This window comes from Rhipicephalus microplus, chromosome 2 (genome assembly GCF_043290135.1).
Source record: "Rhipicephalus microplus isolate Deutch F79 chromosome 2, USDA_Rmic, whole genome shotgun sequence".
In the NCBI taxonomy this organism is placed as follows: domain Eukaryota; kingdom Metazoa; phylum Arthropoda; class Arachnida; order Ixodida; family Ixodidae; genus Rhipicephalus; species Rhipicephalus microplus.
The window spans coordinates 143,132,073-143,156,719 of NC_134701.1; the positions used below are offsets into that span (position 1 = coordinate 143,132,073).

The 24,647-nt window shown below is 42.7% G+C and overlaps 1 protein-coding gene across 1 annotated transcript in view; it reads left to right on the forward strand.

The window, feature by feature from the left end:
- LOC119170684 (soluble guanylate cyclase 88E) overlaps nucleotides 1–24,647 on the forward strand; it is a 433,074-nt gene that overhangs the window by 403,576 nt on the left and 4,851 nt on the right. Inside the window, exons 11-14 of the mRNA XM_037421913.2 lie at nucleotides 7,011–7,157; nucleotides 9,648–9,804; nucleotides 18,460–18,569; nucleotides 23,698–23,787. Coding sequence (XP_037277810.2) covers nucleotides 7,011–7,157; nucleotides 9,648–9,804; nucleotides 18,460–18,569; nucleotides 23,698–23,787 — 504 coding nt within the window. The remainder of the gene's footprint in view (nucleotides 1–7,010; nucleotides 7,158–9,647; nucleotides 9,805–18,459; nucleotides 18,570–23,697; nucleotides 23,788–24,647) is intronic.

Here is a 24,647-nt window from a genome sequence, read left to right on the forward strand (position 1 = left end):
CCGTATTCATCATAATAAAACAGTTAGACAACCATTCAGTCATTTGAGCGTTCATCAGTACTCATTATTACCTCATGCTATTTCATTATGGAACAAGTAACCGCACGAGGTTGTTAATGCGGACACGACACAATCGTTTGCCCATCTCGTCAATGACCTAACACTTGATTTTTAGTATGCAATATGTTATGTTCCGCATTAGTGCTGAGATTTTTCGTATTTCGGTATGAATGCCATTATTGCTATGTTTTATTTATATTTTCCCTGATGTTGAGAACTTCCTTATTTTTGTACCTAGTATTGTACTTTCTTATATTTTTATATTCTGTTTTGTCACTGACATTTTTAGCCACTCCTGCTTGGGCCCAAACAAGGCCTGATATTTGTAAGTAAATAAAATAAATAAAATAAATAAATATCAGTTACATGCGTAAGAAAGCAAAGTGTGTAGGTTTATGCGCAAGATCCAGTGCCATTTTGTTTTTATTATTATTATTATCATCATCATCATCATCATCATCATCATCATCATCATCATCATCATCAGCCTTACTACGTCCACTGCAGGACAAAAGCCTCTCCCATGTTCCGCCAGTTAACGCGGTCCTGTGCTTGCTGCTGCATATTTATACCCGCAAACATCTTAATCTCATCTGCCCACCTAACCTTCTGTCTCCCCCTAACCCGCTTCCCTTCTCTGGGAGTCCAGTTAGTTACCCTTAATGACCAGCGGTTATCCTGTCTACGCGCTACATGCCCGGCCCATGTCCATTTCCTCTTCTTTATTTCAACTATGATATCCTTAACCCCCGTTTGTCCCCTAATCCACTCAGCTCTCTTCTTGTCTCTTAAGGTTACACCTACCATTTTTCTTTCCAATGCACGCTGCGTCGTCCTCAATTTAAGCTGAACCCTCTTTGTAAGTCTCCAGGTTTCTGCTCCGTAGCTAAGTACCGGCAAGATACAGCTGTTATTCACCTTTCTCTTGAGGGATAGTGCCAATCTACCTGTCATAATTTGAGAGTGCTTGCCGAATGTACTCCACCCCATTCTTATTCTTCTAGTTACTTCAATCTCGTGGTTAGGCTCTGGGGTTATTACCTGCCCTAAGTAGACATAGTCTTTTACAACTTCAAGTGCACTATTACCTATCTCGAAGCGCTGCTCCTTTCCAAGGTTGTTGTACATTACTTTCGTTTTCTGCAGATTAATTTTAAGACCCACCTTTCTGCTCTCCTTGTCTAACTCCGTAATCATGAGTTGCAATTCGTCCCCTGAGTTACTCAGCAATGCAATGTCATCGGCGAAGCGCAGGTTACTAAGGTATTCTCCATTAACTCTTATCCCTAACTGTTCCCATTCTAGGCTTCTGAAAACTTTCTGTAAGCACGCGGTAAATAGCATTGGGGAGATTGTGTCCCCCGGCCTTACACCCTTCCTGATTGGTATTCTGTTGCTTTCTTTATGAAGCACTATAGTAGCAGTTGATCCCCTGTAGATTTCTTCCAGAATGTTTATATATACTTCATCTACGCCCTGATTCCACAGTGTCTGCATGACGGCTGATATTTCTACTGAATCAAACGCCTTCTCGTAATCTATGAAGGCTATGTATAGTGGTTGGGTATACTCTGAGCATTTCTCTATTACCTGATTGATAGTATGAATGTGGTCAATTGTTGAGTAGCCTGTTCGAAATCCTGCTTGTTCCTTTGGTTGATTGAATTCTAATGTTTTCTTTACTCTGTTAGCATTTACCTTTGTAAATAGCTTGTATACTACAGAGAGCAAGCTGATCGGCCTGTAATTCTTCAAGTCCTTGTCATCTCCTTTCTTATGTATTAAGATGATGTTAGCGTTCTTCCAAGACTCTGGTACCCTTCCCGTCAGGAGACACCTCGTAAACAGGGTGGCTAGTTTTTCTAACACTATCTGTCCTCCATCTGTCAGCAGATCTGATGATAACTGATCCTCACCAGCAGCTTTGCCTCTTTGCATGCTCTCCAAAGCTTTTCCGACTTCTTCTATCATTACTGGTGGGGTGTCATCTGGGTTACTGCTAGTTCTTATAGTATTAGGGTCGTGGTTGTCTCGGCTACTGTACAGATCTCTGTAAAACTCCTCCGCCATTTTAACTATCCTATCCATATTGGTAGTTATTTTGCTTTCTTTGTCCCTTAGTGCATACATCCGTCTTTTGCCTATCCCAAGTTTCCTCTTCACTGCTTTGACGCTTCCTCCGTTTTTCAGAGCGTGTTCAATTCTCTCCATGTTATACCTTGTCACATCGCATGCTTTACGCCTATTAATCAACTTCGAAAGCTCTGCCAGTTCTATTTTGTCTGTTGTACTTACACTTTCATGCTTTGACGCTTCTTAATTAGGTTCTTCGTTTCCTGGGAAAGCTTGCCAGTGTCCTGTCTAACTACCCTGCCTCCAACTTCCACTGCACACTCCGTAATAATACTCGTTAGATTATCATTCATTGTATCTACGCTAAGGTTGGTTTCCTCACTAAGAGCCGAGTACCTGTTCTGCAGCGACACTCTGAATTCCTGTACTTTCCCTCTTAGTGATAGCTCATTGATTGGCTTCTTGCGTATCAGTTTCTGTCGTTCCTTCTTCAAGTCTAGGCGAATTCGAGACCGTACCATTCTATGGTCACTGCATCGTACCTTGCCAAGCACTTCCACATCCTGCACGATTCCTGGGTGTGCAGTCATTATAAAGTCTATTTCGTTCTTATTTTCGCCATTTGGGCTCCTCCATGTCCACTAGCGGTTTTCTCGTTTTCGGTAGAAAGTATTCAAAATCCGCAAAATATTGCGTTCCGCGAATTCAACTAGTAGCTCTCCTCTGGCGTTTCTAGTGCCGATGCCATAATCTCCTACTGCCTGGTCTCCAGCCTGCTTTTTCCCTACCTTTGCATTAGAGTCTCCCATCAGTATACTATACTGTGTTTTTACCTTACTCATTGCCGATTCCACGTCTTCATAGAAGCTCTCAACTGAAGCGTTGTCATGGCTAAATGTAGGCGCGTAAGCCTGTACTACCTTCATCTTGTATCTTTTATTCAGTTTAATTACAATACCTACCATCCTTTAATTAATGCTATAGTATTCCTCTATGTTGCTAGCTAGGTTTCTGTGAATTAGGAACCCCACTCCAAGTTCTCTTCTGTCTGCCAAGCCCCGATAGCAAAGGACGTGCCCATTCTGTAGCACAGTGTAGGCCTCATCTGTCCTCCTAACCTCACTGAGCCCTATTATATGCCATTTAACCCCCTCTAGCTACTCGAATAGTACAGCTAGACTTCCCTCACTAGATAAGGTTCTAGCGTTAAACGTTGCCAAGTTCAGGTTCCAATGGCGGCCTGTCCGAATCCAGAGATTCTTAGCACCCTCTGCTGCGTTGCAGATCTGACCGCCGCCATGGTCAGTTGCTTCGCAGCTGCTGGGAACTGAGGGCCGTGAGTTATTTGACGTATGCATGTGGGAGGTAGTGGCCAGATACTGCACCAGGGTGGCCAATCCTTCTCTGGTGAAGCAGTGCGTTCCCGGCAGTGGTTATCGGTGAGGCCGCACCCCAGGCCTCTTAATGCAGTTCCATCAACACGCGGATTTTTTTTTCCGGTTGGGAACTGCGCGGCCCGAGATTTGAACCACGGACCTCTTGCATGCGAGGCGGATGCTCTAACCACTACGCCATCGCCGCACCCGGATTGTTATGTTCTAAATGTAGGTTTCAGCGGTGTATCAGTCAAGTTTGTGGTTATTTTTATAAAAATGTTTAATGAAATGAGATTTCTGCTGATTACCCCCTTAATTAAGGGTCTAGAGAGTACGGAGTTGGGCCTCCGATTAGCCTATGGGGTGCTGTTTATTAATATATTAAGCGGACAAAATTTAAATTTGTTTGTGAGGTGATGTTACCAAATTAATCTTTTAGTGATTTGGCTTAATTTTGGTCACGAAATAGTTCCGGTACTATTACTCCTGTCCTGATGAAACCTGAGCGGCGACAGGTCTACAATTAGGGCTTTCCAGTGTATGAGTTAGAAGTTTCCCGGTAGGTTATTAGCAAAGTTAAAAGCGATCGTAAAGAAAAAAAAGAAAAAAAAGAAAAAAACACACGTGGTTCAAGACTGATCTGACGGGCGTACCTTTCTCCCTAGCAATGAGCCCCCCTTCTCCTCTGAGCGAGAGAAGACGCGGGCGCCACACGTTTATTAGCGGTTTTCGTTATATTCTTTCTAACTCTGTATCTTCCGGTTACCTTAACCTATCAAAATTATTTTTACACGAAAAAAACCGGACTGTTGTGTTCTAAAAGAAGATATTAGCTATTTTTCGGTGGCGGTTGTAGCTTCTTTTGAAAATTTGTTTTAATGAAATGAGCTTTTTGCTGATTACCACCCTAATTAAAGGCCTTGAGTGTACGAAATTGGGTCTCCTAGTAGCCTATGGGGTGCGGTTTACAATTATATTAAGCGGACAAAATTTAAATGCCTTTGCGAGGTGATATTACCAATTTATTCTTTTTAGTGATTAAGCTTAATGTTGATTGCAAAATAACTCTGGAACTATTAAAGCTAGCCTGATCAAACTTCAGTAGCGTCAGGTCTATCCTAAGGACTTTCAACTTTATAAGTAAGAAGTTTCCCTGTAGAATAATAATGAAGCTACAAGTGATCGTAAAAAACACGTGGTCCGACTGTTGTTGTTTTCACAGATTCACACTGTTTTCCGCTCCTAAAATTTCAAATTTTCGTTTGTAATAGCAGTATTTGTAGCGGTTGAACTCCTTGTATCTTCACAAACAAATAGACACCACTCTGACCCTCTCAGAACCAAAATTGCTAAAGTTATAGGCAGATATGTGCAGAGCTCACTTACACGTGCTGCTGACGCGGCCGCTCCCGTGGGCTCCCACGGGAGCGGCCGCGTTTGTTTTTATATATTCATTTAAAATTGCTGTTAGTCTTTGCACCGGCCAGAATAAGTATAAAATAGTAAAAAAAAACACAGACATGGGAGTAACATATTTGAGTAAAAAAAACAGCGGGACAAAGAGCAATACAAATTCCTAAAGAAAATAGACAAACAACCACTCTGGCAATCAATAGACCAAACGTTCATAGCTTAAATTGATTTGATTTATATGTGGGGTTTAACGTCCCAAAACCACTATATGATTATGAGAGACGCCGCAGTGGAGGGCTCCGGAAATTTCGACCACCTGGGGTTCTTTAACGTGCACCTAAATCTGAGCACACGGGCCTACAACATTTCCGCCTCCATCGGAAATGCAGCCGCCGCAGCCGGGATTCGAACCCGCGCCTTGCGGGTCAGCAGCCGAGTACCTTAGCCACTAGACTGCCGCGGCGGGGCCAGCTTAAAATGGCAGAAAAAGTAATGTTTGCAAGAATAGCAGCAATATTCGTATAATCAGAATGGAGGTATGACGTATTGTCTCAATAAAATCAAATGTGTAAAAGCACTTTACACTTATATGAGCTCATTTGCTCAGTTTGCCTACTATGAATTTTGTTGCTCATGCGCAACCGAAACAGGGTTGCCGTTTTCCAGTAAAGTCATTCAGAGAATGCAACTGAACTACTTCACTTGGCAATGATTGCATAGGCAATCACCTATGCAAAAGAATTCTCTGATACGCAGTGGTGCGTTTGTTATGACTGGCTTTTGGGAAGTGGCGTTGCGGTGGTTGCATGCAATCTTGTTTTACATTTATGTGAACGTAATACAGGAGATAACAAAAAAAAAGCTGGGTGGCAGCCACAACAAGCGACACGAATGGCTGAATATTTCTAAGCGCAGGTACGTTATGGTATACATTGTACTAACAACATACAAATCTTAACACTTTATTTGTACGTTCTTCAGTTTTTGTACCTGATACTTCTCTTGCATGTTCCACACTGGTATACCGTACTGCAGAATAGACACCCACGGAAAGAGCATGAGTGCTGTGCTTCCGAAACGCTTGTTGGGGTCTTAAACCAAACTTTTCGCGTTGGCTTGGAATACTTGAAAGTCACCCATCATTCGCAACTCTTGCTCAATTAAAGTAGGTTGAAGCGATAATCCCGATGTTGTTCCTAGGTTATAGGCAGTGTTATAATTACAACATGATCATGTTCCACTGCCAAGGTAATTAAACTTGCTTTGGATTGTGTATTTCTCCTAAATATTGAGTGTAAGAATTCATATTGCATTGAGGCGAAATTTTAAGCACACATGAGTTCATTTTGTGAGTAATATGGCTTGCAATGTTTCAAAGAATCATTAATCAATGCGGGTTCTTTATCATGCTTTGTACTGGGCAGACGTGGACTCAATCAGAGTTGAAGCTGTGGCATTGTCTGTCACTCTAATTACTACTGGAGGGACCATTTGCTTGCGCTGTGGTCTCTGGTCGAGTCAACAATAGTCTTTCAGTGTCTTTCAATAGTCTTTCAGCAAAAGCTAAAGCTCGGTTGAGTGCTGTTTTTTTTCTCTTTTATTTCACGCGTTGCGTTTAGGCTCCTCTCACGTAGCCTTAATGCATTTCTAAACCACATTTGTCTGGTACAAGACGACTCCCGGCAACGCTACCCGGTATTGACGTGTGTTGTTAAGCAGCGTTGGTTTGTATTTTCAATAAGTAGAGCAAAAGAACTAGCAAGTCCGTTGGCGTCAGACCTTTATCCGAAGAAAACACAACAGGAGTGGTGTTTTCAGTCGCGACAAGTAAGCCTTATTATGATTCTCTGAGAAAGCGCACTATCGCAGTTGGGTCAAACTATAGATGCGAAAAAATAGCGTTCCGACTACTTATGATTGTTTAAACATTTCCGAATACTCGACTCAGGTTCAGAACGTTTGAATGTTTTCTAAGATGTCTTTTTATCATAAATGGTGCACGTACGTCAGTGCGCTAAGCATACTATCACTGTCTGAGAACAATTATGCTCGAATACATGACATCCTTATTTTTTGCTCTTTTCGCAGTACTTCGCATCGGTCACCATACTGTTCAGTGATGTGGTGTCCTTCACGGAGATCTGCAGCCGAATCACGCCAATGGAGGTCGTCTCAATGCTGAACTCCATGTACTCCCTATTCGACGAGCTCACCGAGAAGCATGGAGTATACAAGGCGAGCCCCACAAGATGCTTTCTATTCAACCACAGCATTCAGATGAGCTCAGGTGTTATGATACCTTGCCTCACTGGAGGGTAGTGAGCAGAGGTGCACAACAGATGAAAACGCAGAAGTAACGCGAAGTGGACAGGGCAATGACTAAAAATTCTAGAAAGGAAGGGCTTTTACCTCTGAAGACAGTTGGTTTGGATAGCGTGCATGTTGCTACGAATTACGAACGCATGTCCTCCCTCTCATCTTTCCGAACCCCATCTCCTTTCCCAGAGCGGAATAGACGACCATGTCAAGTTTCCTTATATTATGCGCTTATCCTTAGTGACTCATTTATTTCTTACCACGGTGATAATGTCACGCTGCATAAGAACGTAGTGAACTGGTACTGACCACAAATTGTACCATGCAATGTTTAGCTTCGTAAACCACTTGACTATCATATATTTCTGCGTAAAAACTACTATAGCTTCGTAGCCCGAGTAGGTCGATTGCGAAGGACTGCGTTGGTTTTAATGTAAACTGGATGCATTAACTCGGTTCAAGAATGCCAGTTTAAAACATATTTTGAAATAAAGTGTACTGAACATTCTCCCTTCAATTATTCAAGCATTTCATGAAAGTAATTTGAGCTACAATAATTTTTTATCAACTAGTATATCAGTTGAACAAACTTGATCACTGGTCTCATTCGTAAAATTAGCTCAACGAAGTTTTCAGTAAAAAAACTGCACAAAAACAGCTTCAATTTCTGTAACTTTATGCGAGAATGTAAGATTCTTTTAGAAGCAGTGAGACCTCGTTTTATGGAAATAAGTTCGTGAACATCAATTTATCACTGTTATATTGTGATACCAGTCAATGACAGTGCTTTGTACCAGGCCACAACTCTACAGCGTGGCGCACATGCCTTTAATGAGGGAATACGTGAAGTAGTTTTTTTCATCCCTTGTAAATTTTCGTCAACAGGGCCTCAAAAAGTGTGAGGTCCACGCGATGGCTTCATCCTCTCCCATAGTAGAGCACCAAGTACTCTATATCGTTGACCATTTTTTCTAAACACGTCTTGTTAGCACCGTGCTGGACAATGCTTCATGAAGTGTGAGGCCGACGGGACCGCCTTGTGCTCTCCCGTAGTAGAGTACCAAGTACACTAAATCGTTCACACATTTTTCTAAACACACGTCATCAGCAATTGGAATTTCACTGTTATCCCATTTCCATGTAGGTCTTCAGGACGGCTTTTTGCTCTCCCATAATAGAGTACCAATTACTTTAAATTGTTGCTAACTTTAGTTATAAACACACACAGGACTCCATGCTGTCCCGCCCTTTCTGTGACAGCCTATGTAGCTCTCCCATAGTACAGTGCGTATAGGGCTCTGAAGCGTTCACAGTTTAATCCAAACATTTCGTTCTTCAAGATATACCCAAATGTCTGTACCTCTGGATGTGGTAGGAATAAGCCGCAATTTGGCTTACGAGAACGTCTTGCGTATTTAAGCGTGTCCAATACCGTTCCTGATTGTTCAATAACGGCAACATAATCAACAGTGAAAATCGGTATTGATATTTGCAAAACGGTGACGAAGTTTTTGTGGTATTGTTGACTACAAAGAGAGCAGTTTATTTTTGCATTTCAGTCCATTGTAGATTAATTACAGCTTGAATGAACACATAGAGAATGCTTTATCGGTGCAGTAATGTAAGGCGAAATAATAAGGTGAGTTGTTACAGAAAACTGCGAATCAACATAAATCGTAGCGCCCACCTTCAAGATGGTTAAAATTTGTGTGATGTGGCTGTTACTAGTATGTTGTTTGGTACTTCGTATTTGAATAAATGAGGCTTAGGACACCTCGCCAATCAGAATCATTTCAATGCTGTGCATTCCTTCAGTATCTGCAAAACGTTTAGGTTTTGCTACCTTTACAAAGCAATGATTTGGCCATGCCAATTATTTTGCCTCGGAAACTTAGGCGTGTGACATACAGGAATATAGCACATGCACTTTACAGGCAGTTACTAAGCGGCAAAGAGTTTTATTTACATAAAATCATCAGAAAACAGAGTCGAGAAGCCTTATTATACATAAAACACAATTGCAGAAGCACTGATGATGATGGAAAAAAAAACAAGTGTAGAAAAAATTACCTACAATTTTTTTGAGAATGTATAAATCAAAATTGTTCACTTTATGCTATAACATTCAAGAATGCACACTTTTGTTCACCTTGTAACCACTCTTCACAGGATACACCTTTCCCTGAATGAGAACTACTCAGGCCAACTCATCAGACATGCTTTGTATGCGGGAACTATATCTATACAGTTCAGCATTAGCAAATGCCACTCATGTTGAAGACAGCTCCACTTTTCCTTCGACTATATTGTTTCTATAATTCGCAGTACACTTAGAACTACGACAGTATTTTGCTATTATCGAGAGGAAGCTCCTCAATTCGATGAGCTGATGTTCATATTTCCAAACAGGTGGAAACCATCGGTGATGCGTACATGGTGGTGTCCGGAGCCCCTGAGCCAGAGCCCAACCATTCAGAGAAGGTCTGTGAGATGGGGCTTGCCATGGTGAAGGTGATTGGTGACCTGAAGGACCCCTCGACAGGAAAGAGCCTCAAGATACGCGTTGGTACGTGAGGATTTGACAGAACGTCCTTGAGTGGCCTTTATTCTTGAAAAGAGAATATTTCATCCTCTCAGAACGAACAATAACATGACCCCTTCATTGTTGTCATCATCTTCAGTGAAGCACCAGCCGTTGTCCCAAAAGCTTCAAATTCGCCTCTTTCTTGCATGAACAAAACAGAATAAGGTAAAATCATTACACGCTGGAGATATCATTTTGACAGCAACTGATATCATCATACGCATTACACACATTACCGACTGCATTGCTATATTACCAGAGGTTTTTGATGGTTCTTCACCTAGCACATACACTTCGTAACGCAGTTTTCTGAAGTGTGGAGCGTTTTTTTGATTAACGAGCTTTATACGGCTCTTTGTGAGCTGTTGAAACATGACTACTGATTCCATTGTTAATTTTTACATAGTATTTTGTTCTTACTATAAATACACTGTAGCATTGTTATTTATGTGTTTTCTCCGATTTCGCTGTAAAACTCCTTATTGAATGGCTTCAGGCGTGTAAGGTATTTTTCAATAAATAATGATGGGTGGTCTTCATAATTAGAGCTTTGTTACGCAGGTTTGCAGATTAATGCACCCGATGCTTCCTTGGTGCTGACGCGACCTATGAAAGATAGTAATAATAAGAACTACGGATGTGTTTCGTAGCTTAATACGTTACTAGACATTACGAGTGGCAGACACACAAATGACTTGAGGTGATGCTCGCTCAAGGTCATGAACACTGCAGGGTTGGACACGCTAAAGAATAGAATGGCAGACAGTCTGTCGTGTCATGATGACAGGCATTGATAGGTGCAATCTAAAAGTATATAAAGGTCATGTTCTTCGACTTAAATGTGCAGTGCGATAAAAAATATAGCAGCCATCTTTTATCTGCTTAGTGTGCAGTATAGAAATTTATTATGTAATAGAAGTAATGCTACCTTAAAAGAAATTCAGCTAGAACAAAATCAGGTAAAGCAGGGACGTTCAGCTGTAGAACAAGCGATATTGTTTCCAACTGAACTAGATTGTGTTGACTAGTAACATCCTAGAAAATGTTGCGGAAGACAAGAAACAGAAAGCTCATTAAACAGCTTAAGATTGGCCAGGCCACCCTACGTGGACGTTAGCACGATGGTAGTTGCTGCAAGAAGGAATAAAATACGCACATTATGCACCGTACTTGGTTTACGTATAGACGGGAAGCATATATGCTCACTCCTGGCATGTGTGCCAATCTTAAACAAGCAACATATTTTTGTTGAAAATGATGGAACACTAAGTGAAAAACCTTGCGAATATTAAGGCTATAATGAGAATAGCGTTATAGACGTAAACCCTCTCCGCACTTCCATGATTGAAATTTGTGGCATTTAAAAAGCTCTTTTCGACCAATGACAAGTAATACTGTGAGTAGCCGGAACTAGAACAGGTGTTTGTATTACTTTGCCGCACATTATTACGAATTGGCTTTTCCCGCGAATTGTTTGAATTATATTCAGTTAGCCTTGTCTATGGAGTGTGATTTGTTTTCAATAAATAAGCTTTGCCCTGGTGAGGCAAGTTATAACTGCAAAAAAAAGCTTGCTGAAATAGCATTATTTTTATAGGTGTCCCTGGCATAACAAAGGTATCAAACTCTACACAATAATGAAATCACGCATTTTACAACAAGCTGCAAGCTTATCAATATTTCAACTGGTTGGCGTACCACAAATAGGCATGCAAGTCGTATGTGGCAAAAAAATGTTGTAAGGAGGAATATAGACACTTGGACTTTCAAAGGAAAAGTAGAGTATCGCATCAATGGGTTTAGACAGCTGACTAAATATGTACTAAATATATACTGATCCCTTGTGAAGTCTTCACCAAAGCAGACTAACGTGGTCTTCACTGTTCCATGCTGGCGTTGCAAAGAAGATAAAAAGGCAAAGACCATTACATTATGGTTAAAAGTTTGTGGCCGGAACAATGTTTTAAGACCGTACATTTATTCTTTTAGCAAGAACTCAGGACTGGCACCCAAATGGAGTTAGCCTGTGGGTGAATACTGATGACTTTCCTCAAAAATAGTCACTTCCAGAGTTGCCGAGTGCGTCTTTAGGTTCAATTTTTTTGCAAAAAAGCATTTGCATTTAAAATTCATTCAAATTAGTCTAGCGAACAGCCTTTAGGCAATAAGTAAAAAATATGCATTAAAAATCACGTCGTTACGAATACTCATGATTACAAGAGCCGTCGTAGGGCTAATCCAGTCCGATTAAATTTTTAGGTTGAACCTATGAGAGCTAACGGCTGACGATTAGCGATCTGATGATTGTATCTCTTTTTGATGCCATTTTTAGATCATGACCTAACGGTTATGATATTTAAATCGGATGACAGGTGGACATCAAAATTATTAAGGACTAGCAAGCTGATCCAAGAATGCAACACGAACGACCGTTTTTGGCTTGCTATCGGCAAAGCAAATAGAAATCGCTTTCACAAGAAAGTTGTGAATGCTGGTGTGCACCAAGACTTCAGCGACGCATCTCTATTAATGTCCTCTCACAGCGTTCTTTGTAAAGTGCAGTCATGCATGATGACCGTGGCATGCACGATTAGTTCCTCGAACGCGTCGTTTCTAAGCATCCGTCTCATTCAGCGCTTTCTCAAAACTGCAATTTTGTCAACGCCATAACACACAACAAAGTGGCGAACTTACGGCAAGCGTCACCGTAGCTCGTAGCATCTATACACACCAAATCGCTCAGTGAGCTCTGCAACGCCCGCCGGCTTTAGCTGCAGGCTTTAACTTCGCGTTCCTTACTTACGCTCACCCGGCGAACAATTGCTATGGCCAGTAGGAAGACAAGACGTGCGTTGCGCGTCCCTATGTGCGGGAAGTGGGGCTCAATAAATCCAACATGCCTCGAGTACTCCATTTTAGGTCAAGTCCGGCGTCATTTCAGTCACACTCTCTGGCTGTCACATCGCTGTTTCTGGTTCCGCTCTTACCATTAATTACTAGAGCTACCACGAGATTCTATGAGCGCGAGAGTCTGCTTAATTATAAATGATGGACGTTAGCCATGGGGATGTAGATGTGGTGACTGCGACGAGCGAGCCGTAGGGGCGAAACCCTGAGCGCGAAATTGAAACGAAAAGGAAGAAGAGAAGAAAGAAGACTGGTGCAGCAAACGTACGCAGCCGGCTTCAATGGCTGTCGGGGCTTTCGATCCCGTGTCCTGGGCGCTCGCTTCCGTCGAGTGTGACCTGGACGCCAGCAAGATGTCAGGGTGCGGAACATCGACGTAATCTCGAGTCAGCGAGCTACACGAGGTGTGTTCCCCCATGGACGCTACCGCGACGGACTCAACGCCACGTTGCCCGGTGCTATGGTCACCGCAACGACGGTGCGCGTGAGTTTCGTCATGAAAACTTGGTGGCGCGGAAATTAGGTGCGTTCAGTGTTAAGATGTAGACTTACGTCTCGCGTGGACAGGAACTTGCCAGTAGACTTTCTTTCATCTCGTATCGTTCCGATGTTTTTCGTGAGATTTCTTCGTGTGTGTTCTTGTCCTCGTTCAACATAAAGAACGTCTTCTTGTTATCAGGTTGTCTTGAGTGCGTCCGATGACCTGGGCCCATTGAGTAAAACCCTTACTCACCACAACTGGCGGGCGTTGCGACGACCGGCACCTAACATCTTTCAGCCGAGAACTGGTCGCGCACAGGATGCCTGTTAACGTGCAGAGACTGCTCTGTATTGTAGAGGAGGCCGGGTGGTCCTGCGCCGACTTAGAGCGAATGTTGCAAGAAGACCTCGAAGAGGAACATAATAGAATTGATTTTGAACTGCGGTACATGTGCAACAATGACAATGAGCGTGTGCGTTTGAGACAGGAAGGAGATAAGCTGTTGTCTGAGATCATTACAGCTATCTAGGTGATCCGAGAGATTGCAAATAAGGCAGTGCTTAAGGAGGTTAATGAAGAGGACCAAATCAATCCTCACAAGGATGACATAGTTAATCATGATGTTGACACAAATCTGTCAGGTACACTCGAAAAAGTGTGTGTTGGAGAACGTGGTGATGCAGCTCTGAATACATGGTCTGCTAGTGAATGTGTTAAGCAGACATGTGATGGCATTGAAGGTGACAGAAGTATAGAGCAGCATGATCTCTGCAGTGGTCAGCTGAAACCTCTCGGCCATACAAAGAGCACGTCATGAATACCTGAGACTTTTGCTTCGGAGCCCAACAAAACGCGAGTGGCATTGACAAACCCTAAAATAGTGCCAGAAGGTGATCATAATTCGAGCAAGAGATGCCGGAGCTTCAAGAGTAGTAGTGGAGGTAGGAACGCTGTGAGCCCAAAACATGTTACTCCATACCGTGCGGAGGCAAATGAGCTTCGAGACAGCCGAAAAATGTGGCGTACTTTGGACTACGTAGCTTGGCACTCAGACCTCGATATTTGGATCGAACACTGTTCTATCTATATAAACATCGGGAAGCCACCGCGGTACACAGAAGCACATAGAAAGAAAGAGCTCTGGTTCTGCACTAGTACATGGAAGAAAAGGAGGAAGAATACAAACCTGGTTGACCGATTCTGAACTGAACTGCGACACGACAATGGACTTCGAACTGGATGCGGAACCGATTTCTCGCGCTGACATAATGTTTGCCCGACTTAATTACTGGGCGTCGATGCTTCCAAGTTTAACTCGACCAATTCATCGTGCTGCCCGGCGCCTATGTTCGTCACAACGGCATGAGTGAGCGGTCGTTGGCCTAAGCATCGGGTCCCGAGCATGCGGTGCCGTGCATTCCGTGTGTGGACGCCCTTGGTACATCTTCAAAAACAAAACATTATCATCGTTGAAAGTGTTCAGTTTATGCGTATTGTGTCAGTTGTCTATGTCTTTCAGTTGTGCTACGTCTGACTTGATAAAGTATTTCCTATGTTCACTGTCACGGCTCTGCGCGCCTGAGTTCCTGGGTCCACGAACAATCACAGCCACCAAGAATAATTGTCAGCTAAGTGAAAGCAGCTGTACGTCTTTAATATGCCAACCTAAGAGCTGCAATGTTAATTCAAGGCACATGAAGTTCGAGTTACACTTGAAAAGTGTACAGATTGTTTTAGGTGTGGCACAATTTTGTAACATGTTTTGTCTTTTTTATTATTATTTATTTTTTCACTGTCATCTATCGATGTGTATGGGTGATGATAAAGTATACCGCTACAAATAGTGTCCTTCTATACCGGTAAATCTTTGAGTGTATTTTGAAGTGCTCCCTAAGTGCCGGTGAAATACTTGGATATTCCAGCCTACAACATCGGTGCAACTCCGTATTCAACATGTGCGTCTGAACTTCGACCCGGCAATGGACTTTGAACCGTATGAATGTCAGCAACCAAAGTGTCTATCTGACAACACCTCTACATCCTTTGGTATGGTCAAGTTGCACGCTCTGCGGACAAGTTCAACAGTAGCAGTCAAAGTGCATGCAACTTTCTAAAACAGGGGGGAAGAATGTGGTGACTGCGACGAGCAAACCGTAGTGGCAAAACCCTGAGCGCGTAATTGAAGCGAAAAAGAAGAAGAGAAGAAAGAAGACTGGTGCAGCGAACGTACGCAGCTGGATTCGATGGTTGTCGGGGCTTTCGAACCCGTGACCTGGGCGCTCGCTTCCTTCGAGCGGGACCTGGACGCCAGCACGATGTCAGGGTGCGGGACATCGACGTAATATCGAGTCAGTGAGCTACACGAGGTGTGTTCCTTCATGGACGCTACCACGACGGACTCGATGCCACGTGGCCCGGTGCTACGGTCACCGCAACGATGGTGCGCGTGAGTGTCGTCTTGAAAACTTGGTGGCGTGGGTGTCAAGTGCGTTGATTGTTAAGATGTAGACTTACGTCTTACGTGGACAGGAACTTGCCAGTAGACTTTCTTTCACCTCGTATCGTTCTGATGTTCTTTGTGAGATTTCTTCGTGTGTGTTCTTGTCCTCGTTCAATATAAAGAACGTCTTCGTGTTATCAGGTTGTCTTGAGTGCGTCCGATGACCTGGGCCCATTGAGTAAACCCCTTACTCACCACAGTAGAAGTACGACAAAACGTAAACGTGGATACATCTAAAATAAGGGGTGTGAGAGCTTTCAGACTTCAATAGACATTTCTCAAGCTCTCTTATATCAATGTACAGTATAAGTTAAGCTACTTTTGTAGCGGCACATCTAACTTTTGTGTTTTACCAATTGGAATGACGCAGGCATGAATCTTGTGTTTTTTCTTTGTTGTGCAGATCACAATTTCTTGATATTACTGCACTAACGCGCAAATAATAACTGACATTTGCCGTGGCGCATTTCTTGTTTGCACAAACGTAAGCGAACTTGATGACCAGCGTTGTCATCTGGGTCACTTCCCAGGCGGAGAACTACAACAATACAGCATTGCGAATAGTGCTAACAATGATTAACAAAGTTACGGGAATAAATAAGAAGGCTTGTGCGAAAGCTGAACAGCCTTAAAATCATATAGCGATTTTTTTTTCTCTACAGCAACACAGCCTTTCTTTTATATACACATTCCTCGCACATTTATTTAAGGAAACGTTTAATTCAACGGATATAAAATTCCGATCCTGTAGTTTATAATCATTCGTGACGTGGCTCTTATATATGTTCCGAAAAATTTTGTAGAGGACTCTAGTCTAAGCTACGACTTAGGACCGCAAACATATACATTTCGTTCGATAGGATTCAGGAAAATTCCAGTATATACCATGAGCTGCAAATAAATGTCATCAACGTGGCAGTTACTGCATCAACGTGCTGTCACATGTTATTCTCTTACTTCTTTGTGGAAATTTTTACGGCAGCGCTAAAACAGAAAAAAGATCAGTACATGTAATAAAGTTGTTATAAACAATACGTTCTAGGTGCTATTTCACGCAGTACATTGCAAAAAGAACCTACCTTGCTCATTATGAAATCTCAGGACGAATGTGCAGGGTGCGGGGGTGCACTCGGAAACGAAGCGTTCATGCAAAATAGATGCGCAGTCAGCAAGAGCAGTAATGTCCAGTCAGTGTGTTTTTGTTAGCTACAAGGGTGGACGTAATGTAAAGCTCAGGTGTCTTGAATGTCAGTCGAGGCGTACTTTCAGTTCATGGAGTTGGATAATATTTTTCAAGAAGTCTTTTATGCTTATAATACGACGTCGGGTAGTGATAGACCTGATAGTTCTGCCTGAAGGAGGGGGATCGAGCTGCATTCTACGACGAAAAAATGATGTTTTCTAGAGTTTCCGTTGCCGTATCACTTGTTGATTGCTTAGGAAAGCAGATTTGTCTTGTTGGTTAGTGCCATCCGCTTTTACGATACGGCTGCGATAAGCCTGAAGTTTGATGGCTACTGTTTTTGTTCGTGTCACTGAGAGCTCAGCCACCTTAAGAGGCCTCAACGACACTTTGGGAGAGTAGTACTTTGATTCTGAAGCAGGTGTTTTGTTGTGCGCCAATTCTAAACAGCATGGAAATTTCTCGAATCAAATAGGAAAGGATATTGGTTATCCCATTAGAGAAAAATATTACAACCTTTTGAAAGAGCTCTTAGCGATAGACATATAGACGCTCCTTTAAGTTACATTTACGTTCCCCACTTTGCATGAACTTCTTCAAACAAAGATGTGTTTAATAAATATCGCGTCCTCTAGCGAAATATAATTGCGCGCAGTCTTTTAAGTTTTCATTCACCACGACGCTCGGAATACGAATATGGCTCCAGTGATGTTAGTTAAATAGCTCCTGCCATTGCTGCGAAGCAGTTGCGCTGGGAGTACAAACTGCTGATGGACCAGTTATTGAAACCAAGACGTAGATGAAATCTCGTTTCGTAGAGCATGATCATGATTAAAAAGTAAAAGCGAGATGCCGTTCGAAAAACGGCAAGTTTAACACCGACTTTTCGGCTCTCAGCGGGCCATATTCACAATTTTTTGTGTGATAATAAGGCCCTGTCCATGAGATGACTGATTTATACGTGGGGTTTAACGTCCCAAGACCACCTTACGAATATGAGAGAGGCCGTAGTAGAGGGCTCTAGAAATTTCGACCACCGGGGGTTCTTAACCACGCGCCAAAATTTGAGCCCAAGGACCTACAGCAATTTCGCCTTTATCGAAAGTGCAGCCACTACAGCCGGGATTTGATCCCGCAACCTGCGGGTGAACAGCCGAGTACTTTAGCAACAAGAACACCGTGGCGTTCGCTATTCGGGAGCTGAAACGTCTGTGATATTTTAAAGTGTTTCTTTCTTGGTCGGCGTCTTGCTTTTTGCTATTTGGCAGTGAGCCCCTTATTTCATTCTTCCTAGCTTCATTTCTACCAAGCTCCTTTGCTCATTTGAACACCGGATAAGTACATAGTATACTAGTGGTTGTTTTGCCCCCGTGCCGTTCTATTTCAAGTTCAAATAGTATTTATTTTCAAGATATATGTTGCTGGTATAACTACGAGGTTGCTTACACATTCATTTTACTACTGCCATCATGTTCTGTGTACAATTCTTCAATAAAAACTCTGGTATGAAATCAAACAACTCAAAGCTTGCGCCATGTATATTCAAGAACTCAATATTTATTTCAGGTGTCCATTCTGGCGCCGTGGTGGCGGGTGTTGTGGGCCTGAAGATGCCCCGTTACTGCCTATTTGGTGATTCTGTCAACACGGCATCGCGGATGGAAAGCACGAGTGAGGTAGGACTTATTCTAACCAGTTGCATTTCTTCTATTTCCTTTTCGTTGATACATGTCCGTAGATGGTGAATTGGTTTAAGCTGCAGATTTGTTTTCTATTGAGGGAAGCATGATAAAATGCACAACTTCGTATAAAATGGACGCAGTTATTGTCATAGCCCAATGGAACTTTATTTCTATTGAATGATTAGTGAAAAGATTGTTACACTAAATAAAATTTAACACGTAGCAACAAGCCACTTATTAGGATGGCCAATCGGCAGGCTACTCGTAGTGACTGCATAATTGTTTTTTCTTGCTTGTTTCAGTCAAACGAATAGAGACGGCTGCTTGCGTTTGGAATCGCCCTTCCTGAATTAAGCGTTTAATGTTCCGCCGAATCGACGGCGAGGAAAAAAGTACGTTGCTGGAGAATATCTGCGCAGAAGGTTTCAAATAACCAATATGTTAGTTTTTTGAACCTCCTTTCTGCTGTCGACCTAATCGTTTTTCCAAAAAAAAACCACTTTGTATTTCGGAGGTGACACTTGAAATGAAATTCGTATATATTGTATGTATTTTGGAGGCGAAATATATGCAAATATTTTTGATATGCATTTTCGTGTGCATTGTAAGGATTCTTTTATTTGTGTTATGATGTACGCAGCACCGGGTTTTCAAATTTAGGCTTGGACATTTTATTATATATCATCACTGAAAATAACTTTAAAATTCTCGTTCCACTTTATATATCCATATATCGAGGGGGTCAAAACGTGAGAAAATATCACTGTGAGGGACTCAAATAACTGATTTAGAAGTTAGGCGACCCTAAAACTTTACCTTACGGGGTTGAAAGCGATAGTGATGTCCTCTTCTTAGTGCGTACTCAAAAAACCTGTTGCATGAAACCTTTTAGAACTTGCGTTACACTCAGTACGTGGCCTCAAGGGAATAGGCGCAGTAGCGCGCGTGCCTTTTGTAGTGGGTGGCAACCTTTAAACCACAAAGTCATTATAATATTCGCATGTTCTGGTGCCCATTGGCAGTGAACGCTTGTACCGCGAGCTATTATTACTGCAACACTTGACGTTGAATTGTGAAGCTAGTATACAGGGCGCGTGTGTTTGTAAAGCATTAAAGGTACTTTCACTGCATTTCTAACCAGAGGAAGTTGTTTTCACTGTATTCCGAAGCAGGAGCAGGGCCGTGAGGTAGAACATTCGCTTGTCGCGCAAACGACCCGGGTTGAATCACAACTCGGACCGAACTGACCATAGTGCACTCCCCACTCTGACCCGAAATTTTATTTGCACCGTTGTCGACTTTTTGGTCACGCATCACATGAATACTTTTTGCTCACAACCAATGACGACAATGCTGGTGCAATAATTTTCAAGGAACGAGCTCACTAATGCTATTCTGTTATTAGCTCTCTTATTTTAGCGACTGCTGTAAGGAAGCATGCTAGTATTAAGAAGATGTTTGTACATAGTTCAACTTACAAGAATTGTTTGAGCATGTTAGTTATGTTTGGGGCACGCGAAGGATGGCCAGTCGGTAGACGGCGCCCGACAGAAAGGGAAGTTAATGAAAAGAGGCGGCCCAGACGCAGACTAAGCCATTCTCGGAACGCGTCTTTGTCGTCAAACCCCATGAGGCTTTGTTCACCGCATCTTGTGCTGGGGAGTCACCCGCATGGCGGTAGTGCCCTCACGGCGAGCCAGATTGCAAATTAAGTGGTCGCTGTCGCGAAACGGCTCCCGACAAAATGATGTGGTGCCATGCTGTAACAACACGTGTGGATATACGGCAGAATTGCGTCAACCAACGCCAGACAGCCGACCGGCCGTCTAGACTGGCTTGTTGTCACACGAAAGTATCATTTAAGCTGTACGTCATTGAAATGATGGATTTCTTCTTAGACGATCCTCGGAGGATAGCAAAGTGTGGGAACGCAGAGCTGGAGACCCATCTCTCAGGAAAGGGCAGTTGTTTGCTCCATTGGTAAAGCATCGAGTAGGGGTTTGTCCCACGAGGCTGTCTCAGTTGAGACGGGAGGTATTTATTGAAGAGAAACGGAAAGAAGGGCGCTTGGTGATCGGGAACGAGATCGGAAAGCGGGAACAGAGGTCGTGCTTAGCGCAGACTCTTATTCAAGGTTGATACTACGTTGAGGGGGATAGAGGTCGTGCTTAGCGCAGACTCTGATCCAAGGTTGTTACTACATCGAGAAGTTGGTGTGGATGTGTGGAGTATACGAAGGGCTCAGCAAGTAACGCCGACGTTGATATTAAAACATGCCAGTGCTTACTCTGCACTTGGATTAATGGCCACCCCGGCCTTTGTTTGTAAATAATTGCCGGTGAGTAAATAAACCGAAGTTTGCCAGGAAGTGAGCAAGCAGTCCAGTCTTTCAAAGGGTCGTCGGGATCATCTGAACCATCGGGATTACATTTATCATCCCAATCTTAACTGTCGCAGCCGACAGGATTAACTATGTCTATGGTCAGAGTATTCCAATGCAAAATTTTGTTCTGGATTTCAGGATTTTGAATCTAGGACAGTGAGAATTGGCGCAATGTTCTTCCCCCATGAACAGTAAGTGCTCGATATGGTCAGCCCGTAGCAAAAGTACAGTGTCTAGAAATATACTGCCTAGTGTGCTGAGTGCGAGCTAGGAGATGGCCCGACAGCTTATGACAGCCGGTGGCGCCCGCATCGTGCGATGCTGTGCGAGTGGGTGCATTTGCGTTCAACCATTGCGCTCCGCAAATGCTGCGAAGCTTTCAGAAGGCTGAGCCGCACGAGGCCAACTAATAACTTATTGCATTTTCGGAGTGTTTTTTGCATATTGCTTCATTGTATAGGAACTAGTCGATTGCTTTTACAGTAGTGGCGCTTTGCAATACCAAATGAAGATCATTTTGTGGCATACATTTCGCAATCCGCTACTGCCCACAAAAAAAGGAAAAAGGCAGGTCCCATGTAACTTGTGAATTAATGCTATGCAAGGTGACTCTGTTGTATAAATTTTTATTAAGTGAAACTTCATGAAGTGGCGCTTAGGGTTTGATGGCGTACGTGACGGGATCGTGAAATAATTCATGTCAGAACCAGCAAGTCATATTCAGCAAACCATCTTACCAACCCACACTAACTTTGGTTTACCCTAAGTTAAGGGGTTGATTGTGAGGGCACCCAGACGTAGGTGATTTGATAGATAAATAGATAGATAAATAGATAGATAGATAGAGAGATAGACAGATAGACAGATGAACGGACGGACAGACAGACAGGCAGACAGACATACATACAGACAGACAGACAGACAGACAGACAGACAGACAGACAGACAGACAGACAGACAGACAGACAGACGTATGAATGAGCAGATGAATGGACGGATGGACAGATGGACGGACGGACAGACAGACGAACAGACACACAGACGGACAGACAGACAGACAGACGGACAGACAGACGGACCGACAGATAGATGGACAGACAGACAGACAGACAGACAGACAAACAAACAAACAGACAGACAGACAGACAGACAGACATATGAACGGGCAGATGGACAGACAGATGGACGGACAGACAGACGAACGGACGGATGAACAGACGTACGGACGGATGTGCAGACGGACAGACAGAGGGACAGACAGACAGACGGACAGACAGACGGAGAGATAGATAGACAGATAGATAGATAGATATAGAGATAGATAGATATGTAGATAGATAGATAGATAGATAGACAGATAGATAGATAGATAGATAGATAGATAGACAGATAGATAGATAGATAGATAGATAGATAGATAGATAGGTGCTCAAAGTGGTTACAGTACGCAAAGAAATTAATTTTAAAAACCATTTAGAGCATAACCAGCAGAGTTATTTTCAAAAATTGCTTTGTTCTAGAGAGCAAGAATTATCACAGAAGACCTAAAAAACATTTACCTCTTAGCATGCATTTCATTAGTGTTCGAGTGAAAACAAAAAATAATAACATGCCAGTGAACAATTTGACATTGATACTCAAAACGTAGTTGGAAAAGCAGTCTTACGTTGAAATGGGAGAAAAATTGTGTGAATGAAATTTGAAAGGGTATTTTCAATTTTTTAGATAAATATTGATATTTGAAATTATGCCTAAACGGCGATTTTCCCGACACCGCTCACCCTAATCCGAAAAGATAGTTCGATCGAGTCACTCTCTGAATGCTTCTCTCACACGACAGCCTTCGGATTCAGCCTTCTGTCTGCTCTCTTGATCCTACTTTTTCATTCAGGAAACCGCGCTTGATCCGTTAGTTAGACATGTTTTGTTTGTTCAACCAATAACTTTTTTGACACAGCGGCACAATACACGTCCTTTCTTTGCATTGCCGCTTATCTTTTAACATCTCAGGGTGTTGCAGTGTACATATGGTGCCGTGGAACTTCCCAGTGAATCAGATGGCAGCTGCCACACATTGATTTTAAACGTGGCGAGGCTCCGGCAGCAACAGGGCGAGAGGAATTCCGCGCGTTCGCGCACCCTCTCGACACACAGCGCCGCTTGTGGCATCTGAGTGCAGTCATCACATGCGGGACCACCCTCTCTCGTACTGAATACGCGCGCTCAGCACACTAGCCAGTATATTTCTAGACACTGTAGCAAAAGGGCAACCGGTATAATTTTTGCCTGCGCCTTCGACCCACTGTCAGAATAAGCAATGCACCCAACCACCATGACACGTGGGGAGGAGCTTTGCGCCAGGGCTGTCTTTCATGAGTAAGCACGTAAACCAGAATTAAATTTTAGAGCGAAATATGTAGAGGCACTGACGTGCTAGAAGAATTGACATGCTAGAGGACATGCTAGAAGTGGAACAGTGACTGCCTCCAATGTTTAAGCAGAAACATTTTCATTCGCGGCATTGACTACAAGTGAATTACTAAATCCTAGCTGGGTCGCTGACAGCCATAATTGTAGTCTTACTTTATGTCAACCTGGATACATAATTATTTTGAAAAGGATTTGTTTGCATTCTTCCTTGAGCTAAACTTGAGAGAATCAGTAAAGCACAACTTTCAAGATTCGGTATGTAAATATGAACTATCTTTGAAGAGTTCGCAATATTTTGTATCTTTACAGGCCCTGCGTGTCCACATTAGTGAAAAGGCGAAGGAACTGCTAGATGAATCAAAGTGGCTGATTCAAGAGCGTGGTACAGTAGATGTCAAGGTGCGTAAATATTCACCATGCAGGTCTTGTTACTGTTTGTTTAGGTCACAACGTTCACAACAGTCACAATGTACCTTGGTTCAACCAGCTTGAACCCAAATTTCGCACAGAGATATAGGGCAATAGATGCAAAGGTGGGACATTCTGGTGTTCCACGAGTGTGAAATGCACTATCTTGCACAATCAGTGAGCTGCTGCATAATTAAATGCATCCCCGACTCTCTCAAAGATTTTCGCCATGTGCAGTGTTGCATGAATAAACAACGTGTCTGGGGTAATTTTGAAATGTCCACCACTGACTCCTGAATACTGCGCATGTGAAGTACCAAGGCATTTCAAACCATCAAGGAATGTAGTCTACCACCTTCTTGAATAAGCGACTAGAAGACATGTTTTTCCTACACTAAAGGTACACTTCTTATTTCCTCGTTGGGCGACAGATGCATTATCATTTTGTGCGGTGTCACTGAGTACATACCTCGTGCTACGTTCTCAGTCAAGCAACTTAAGTGTAACCTTTTTCAAATTGCGTTATGTAGGAAAGCTTCTATGAGACAATGTGTTCTAGTACGTTGTTGGCTTAATACAAGCATTATGCGAATGCCGTTTGTTGGAGTCAGGCACAACTTGCAAGACACGTCGAGTACTTTCATATTGCCTGCAGGATATTTGTGTCTTACAATAGACGCTGTTAGTGAGGAAGCCGTCTATTTGTTTTGAATCCGTACAATAAAATAGCGTATGAAAAAGGTGGGTTGAAAAATGGTAGATTGGCATGAAGTATATGAGCAAGTGCTTATGTAACTCAAAAGCATTTCTTTTCGCGTGGTATGACTGAATTATAAAATAGTTTAACAACG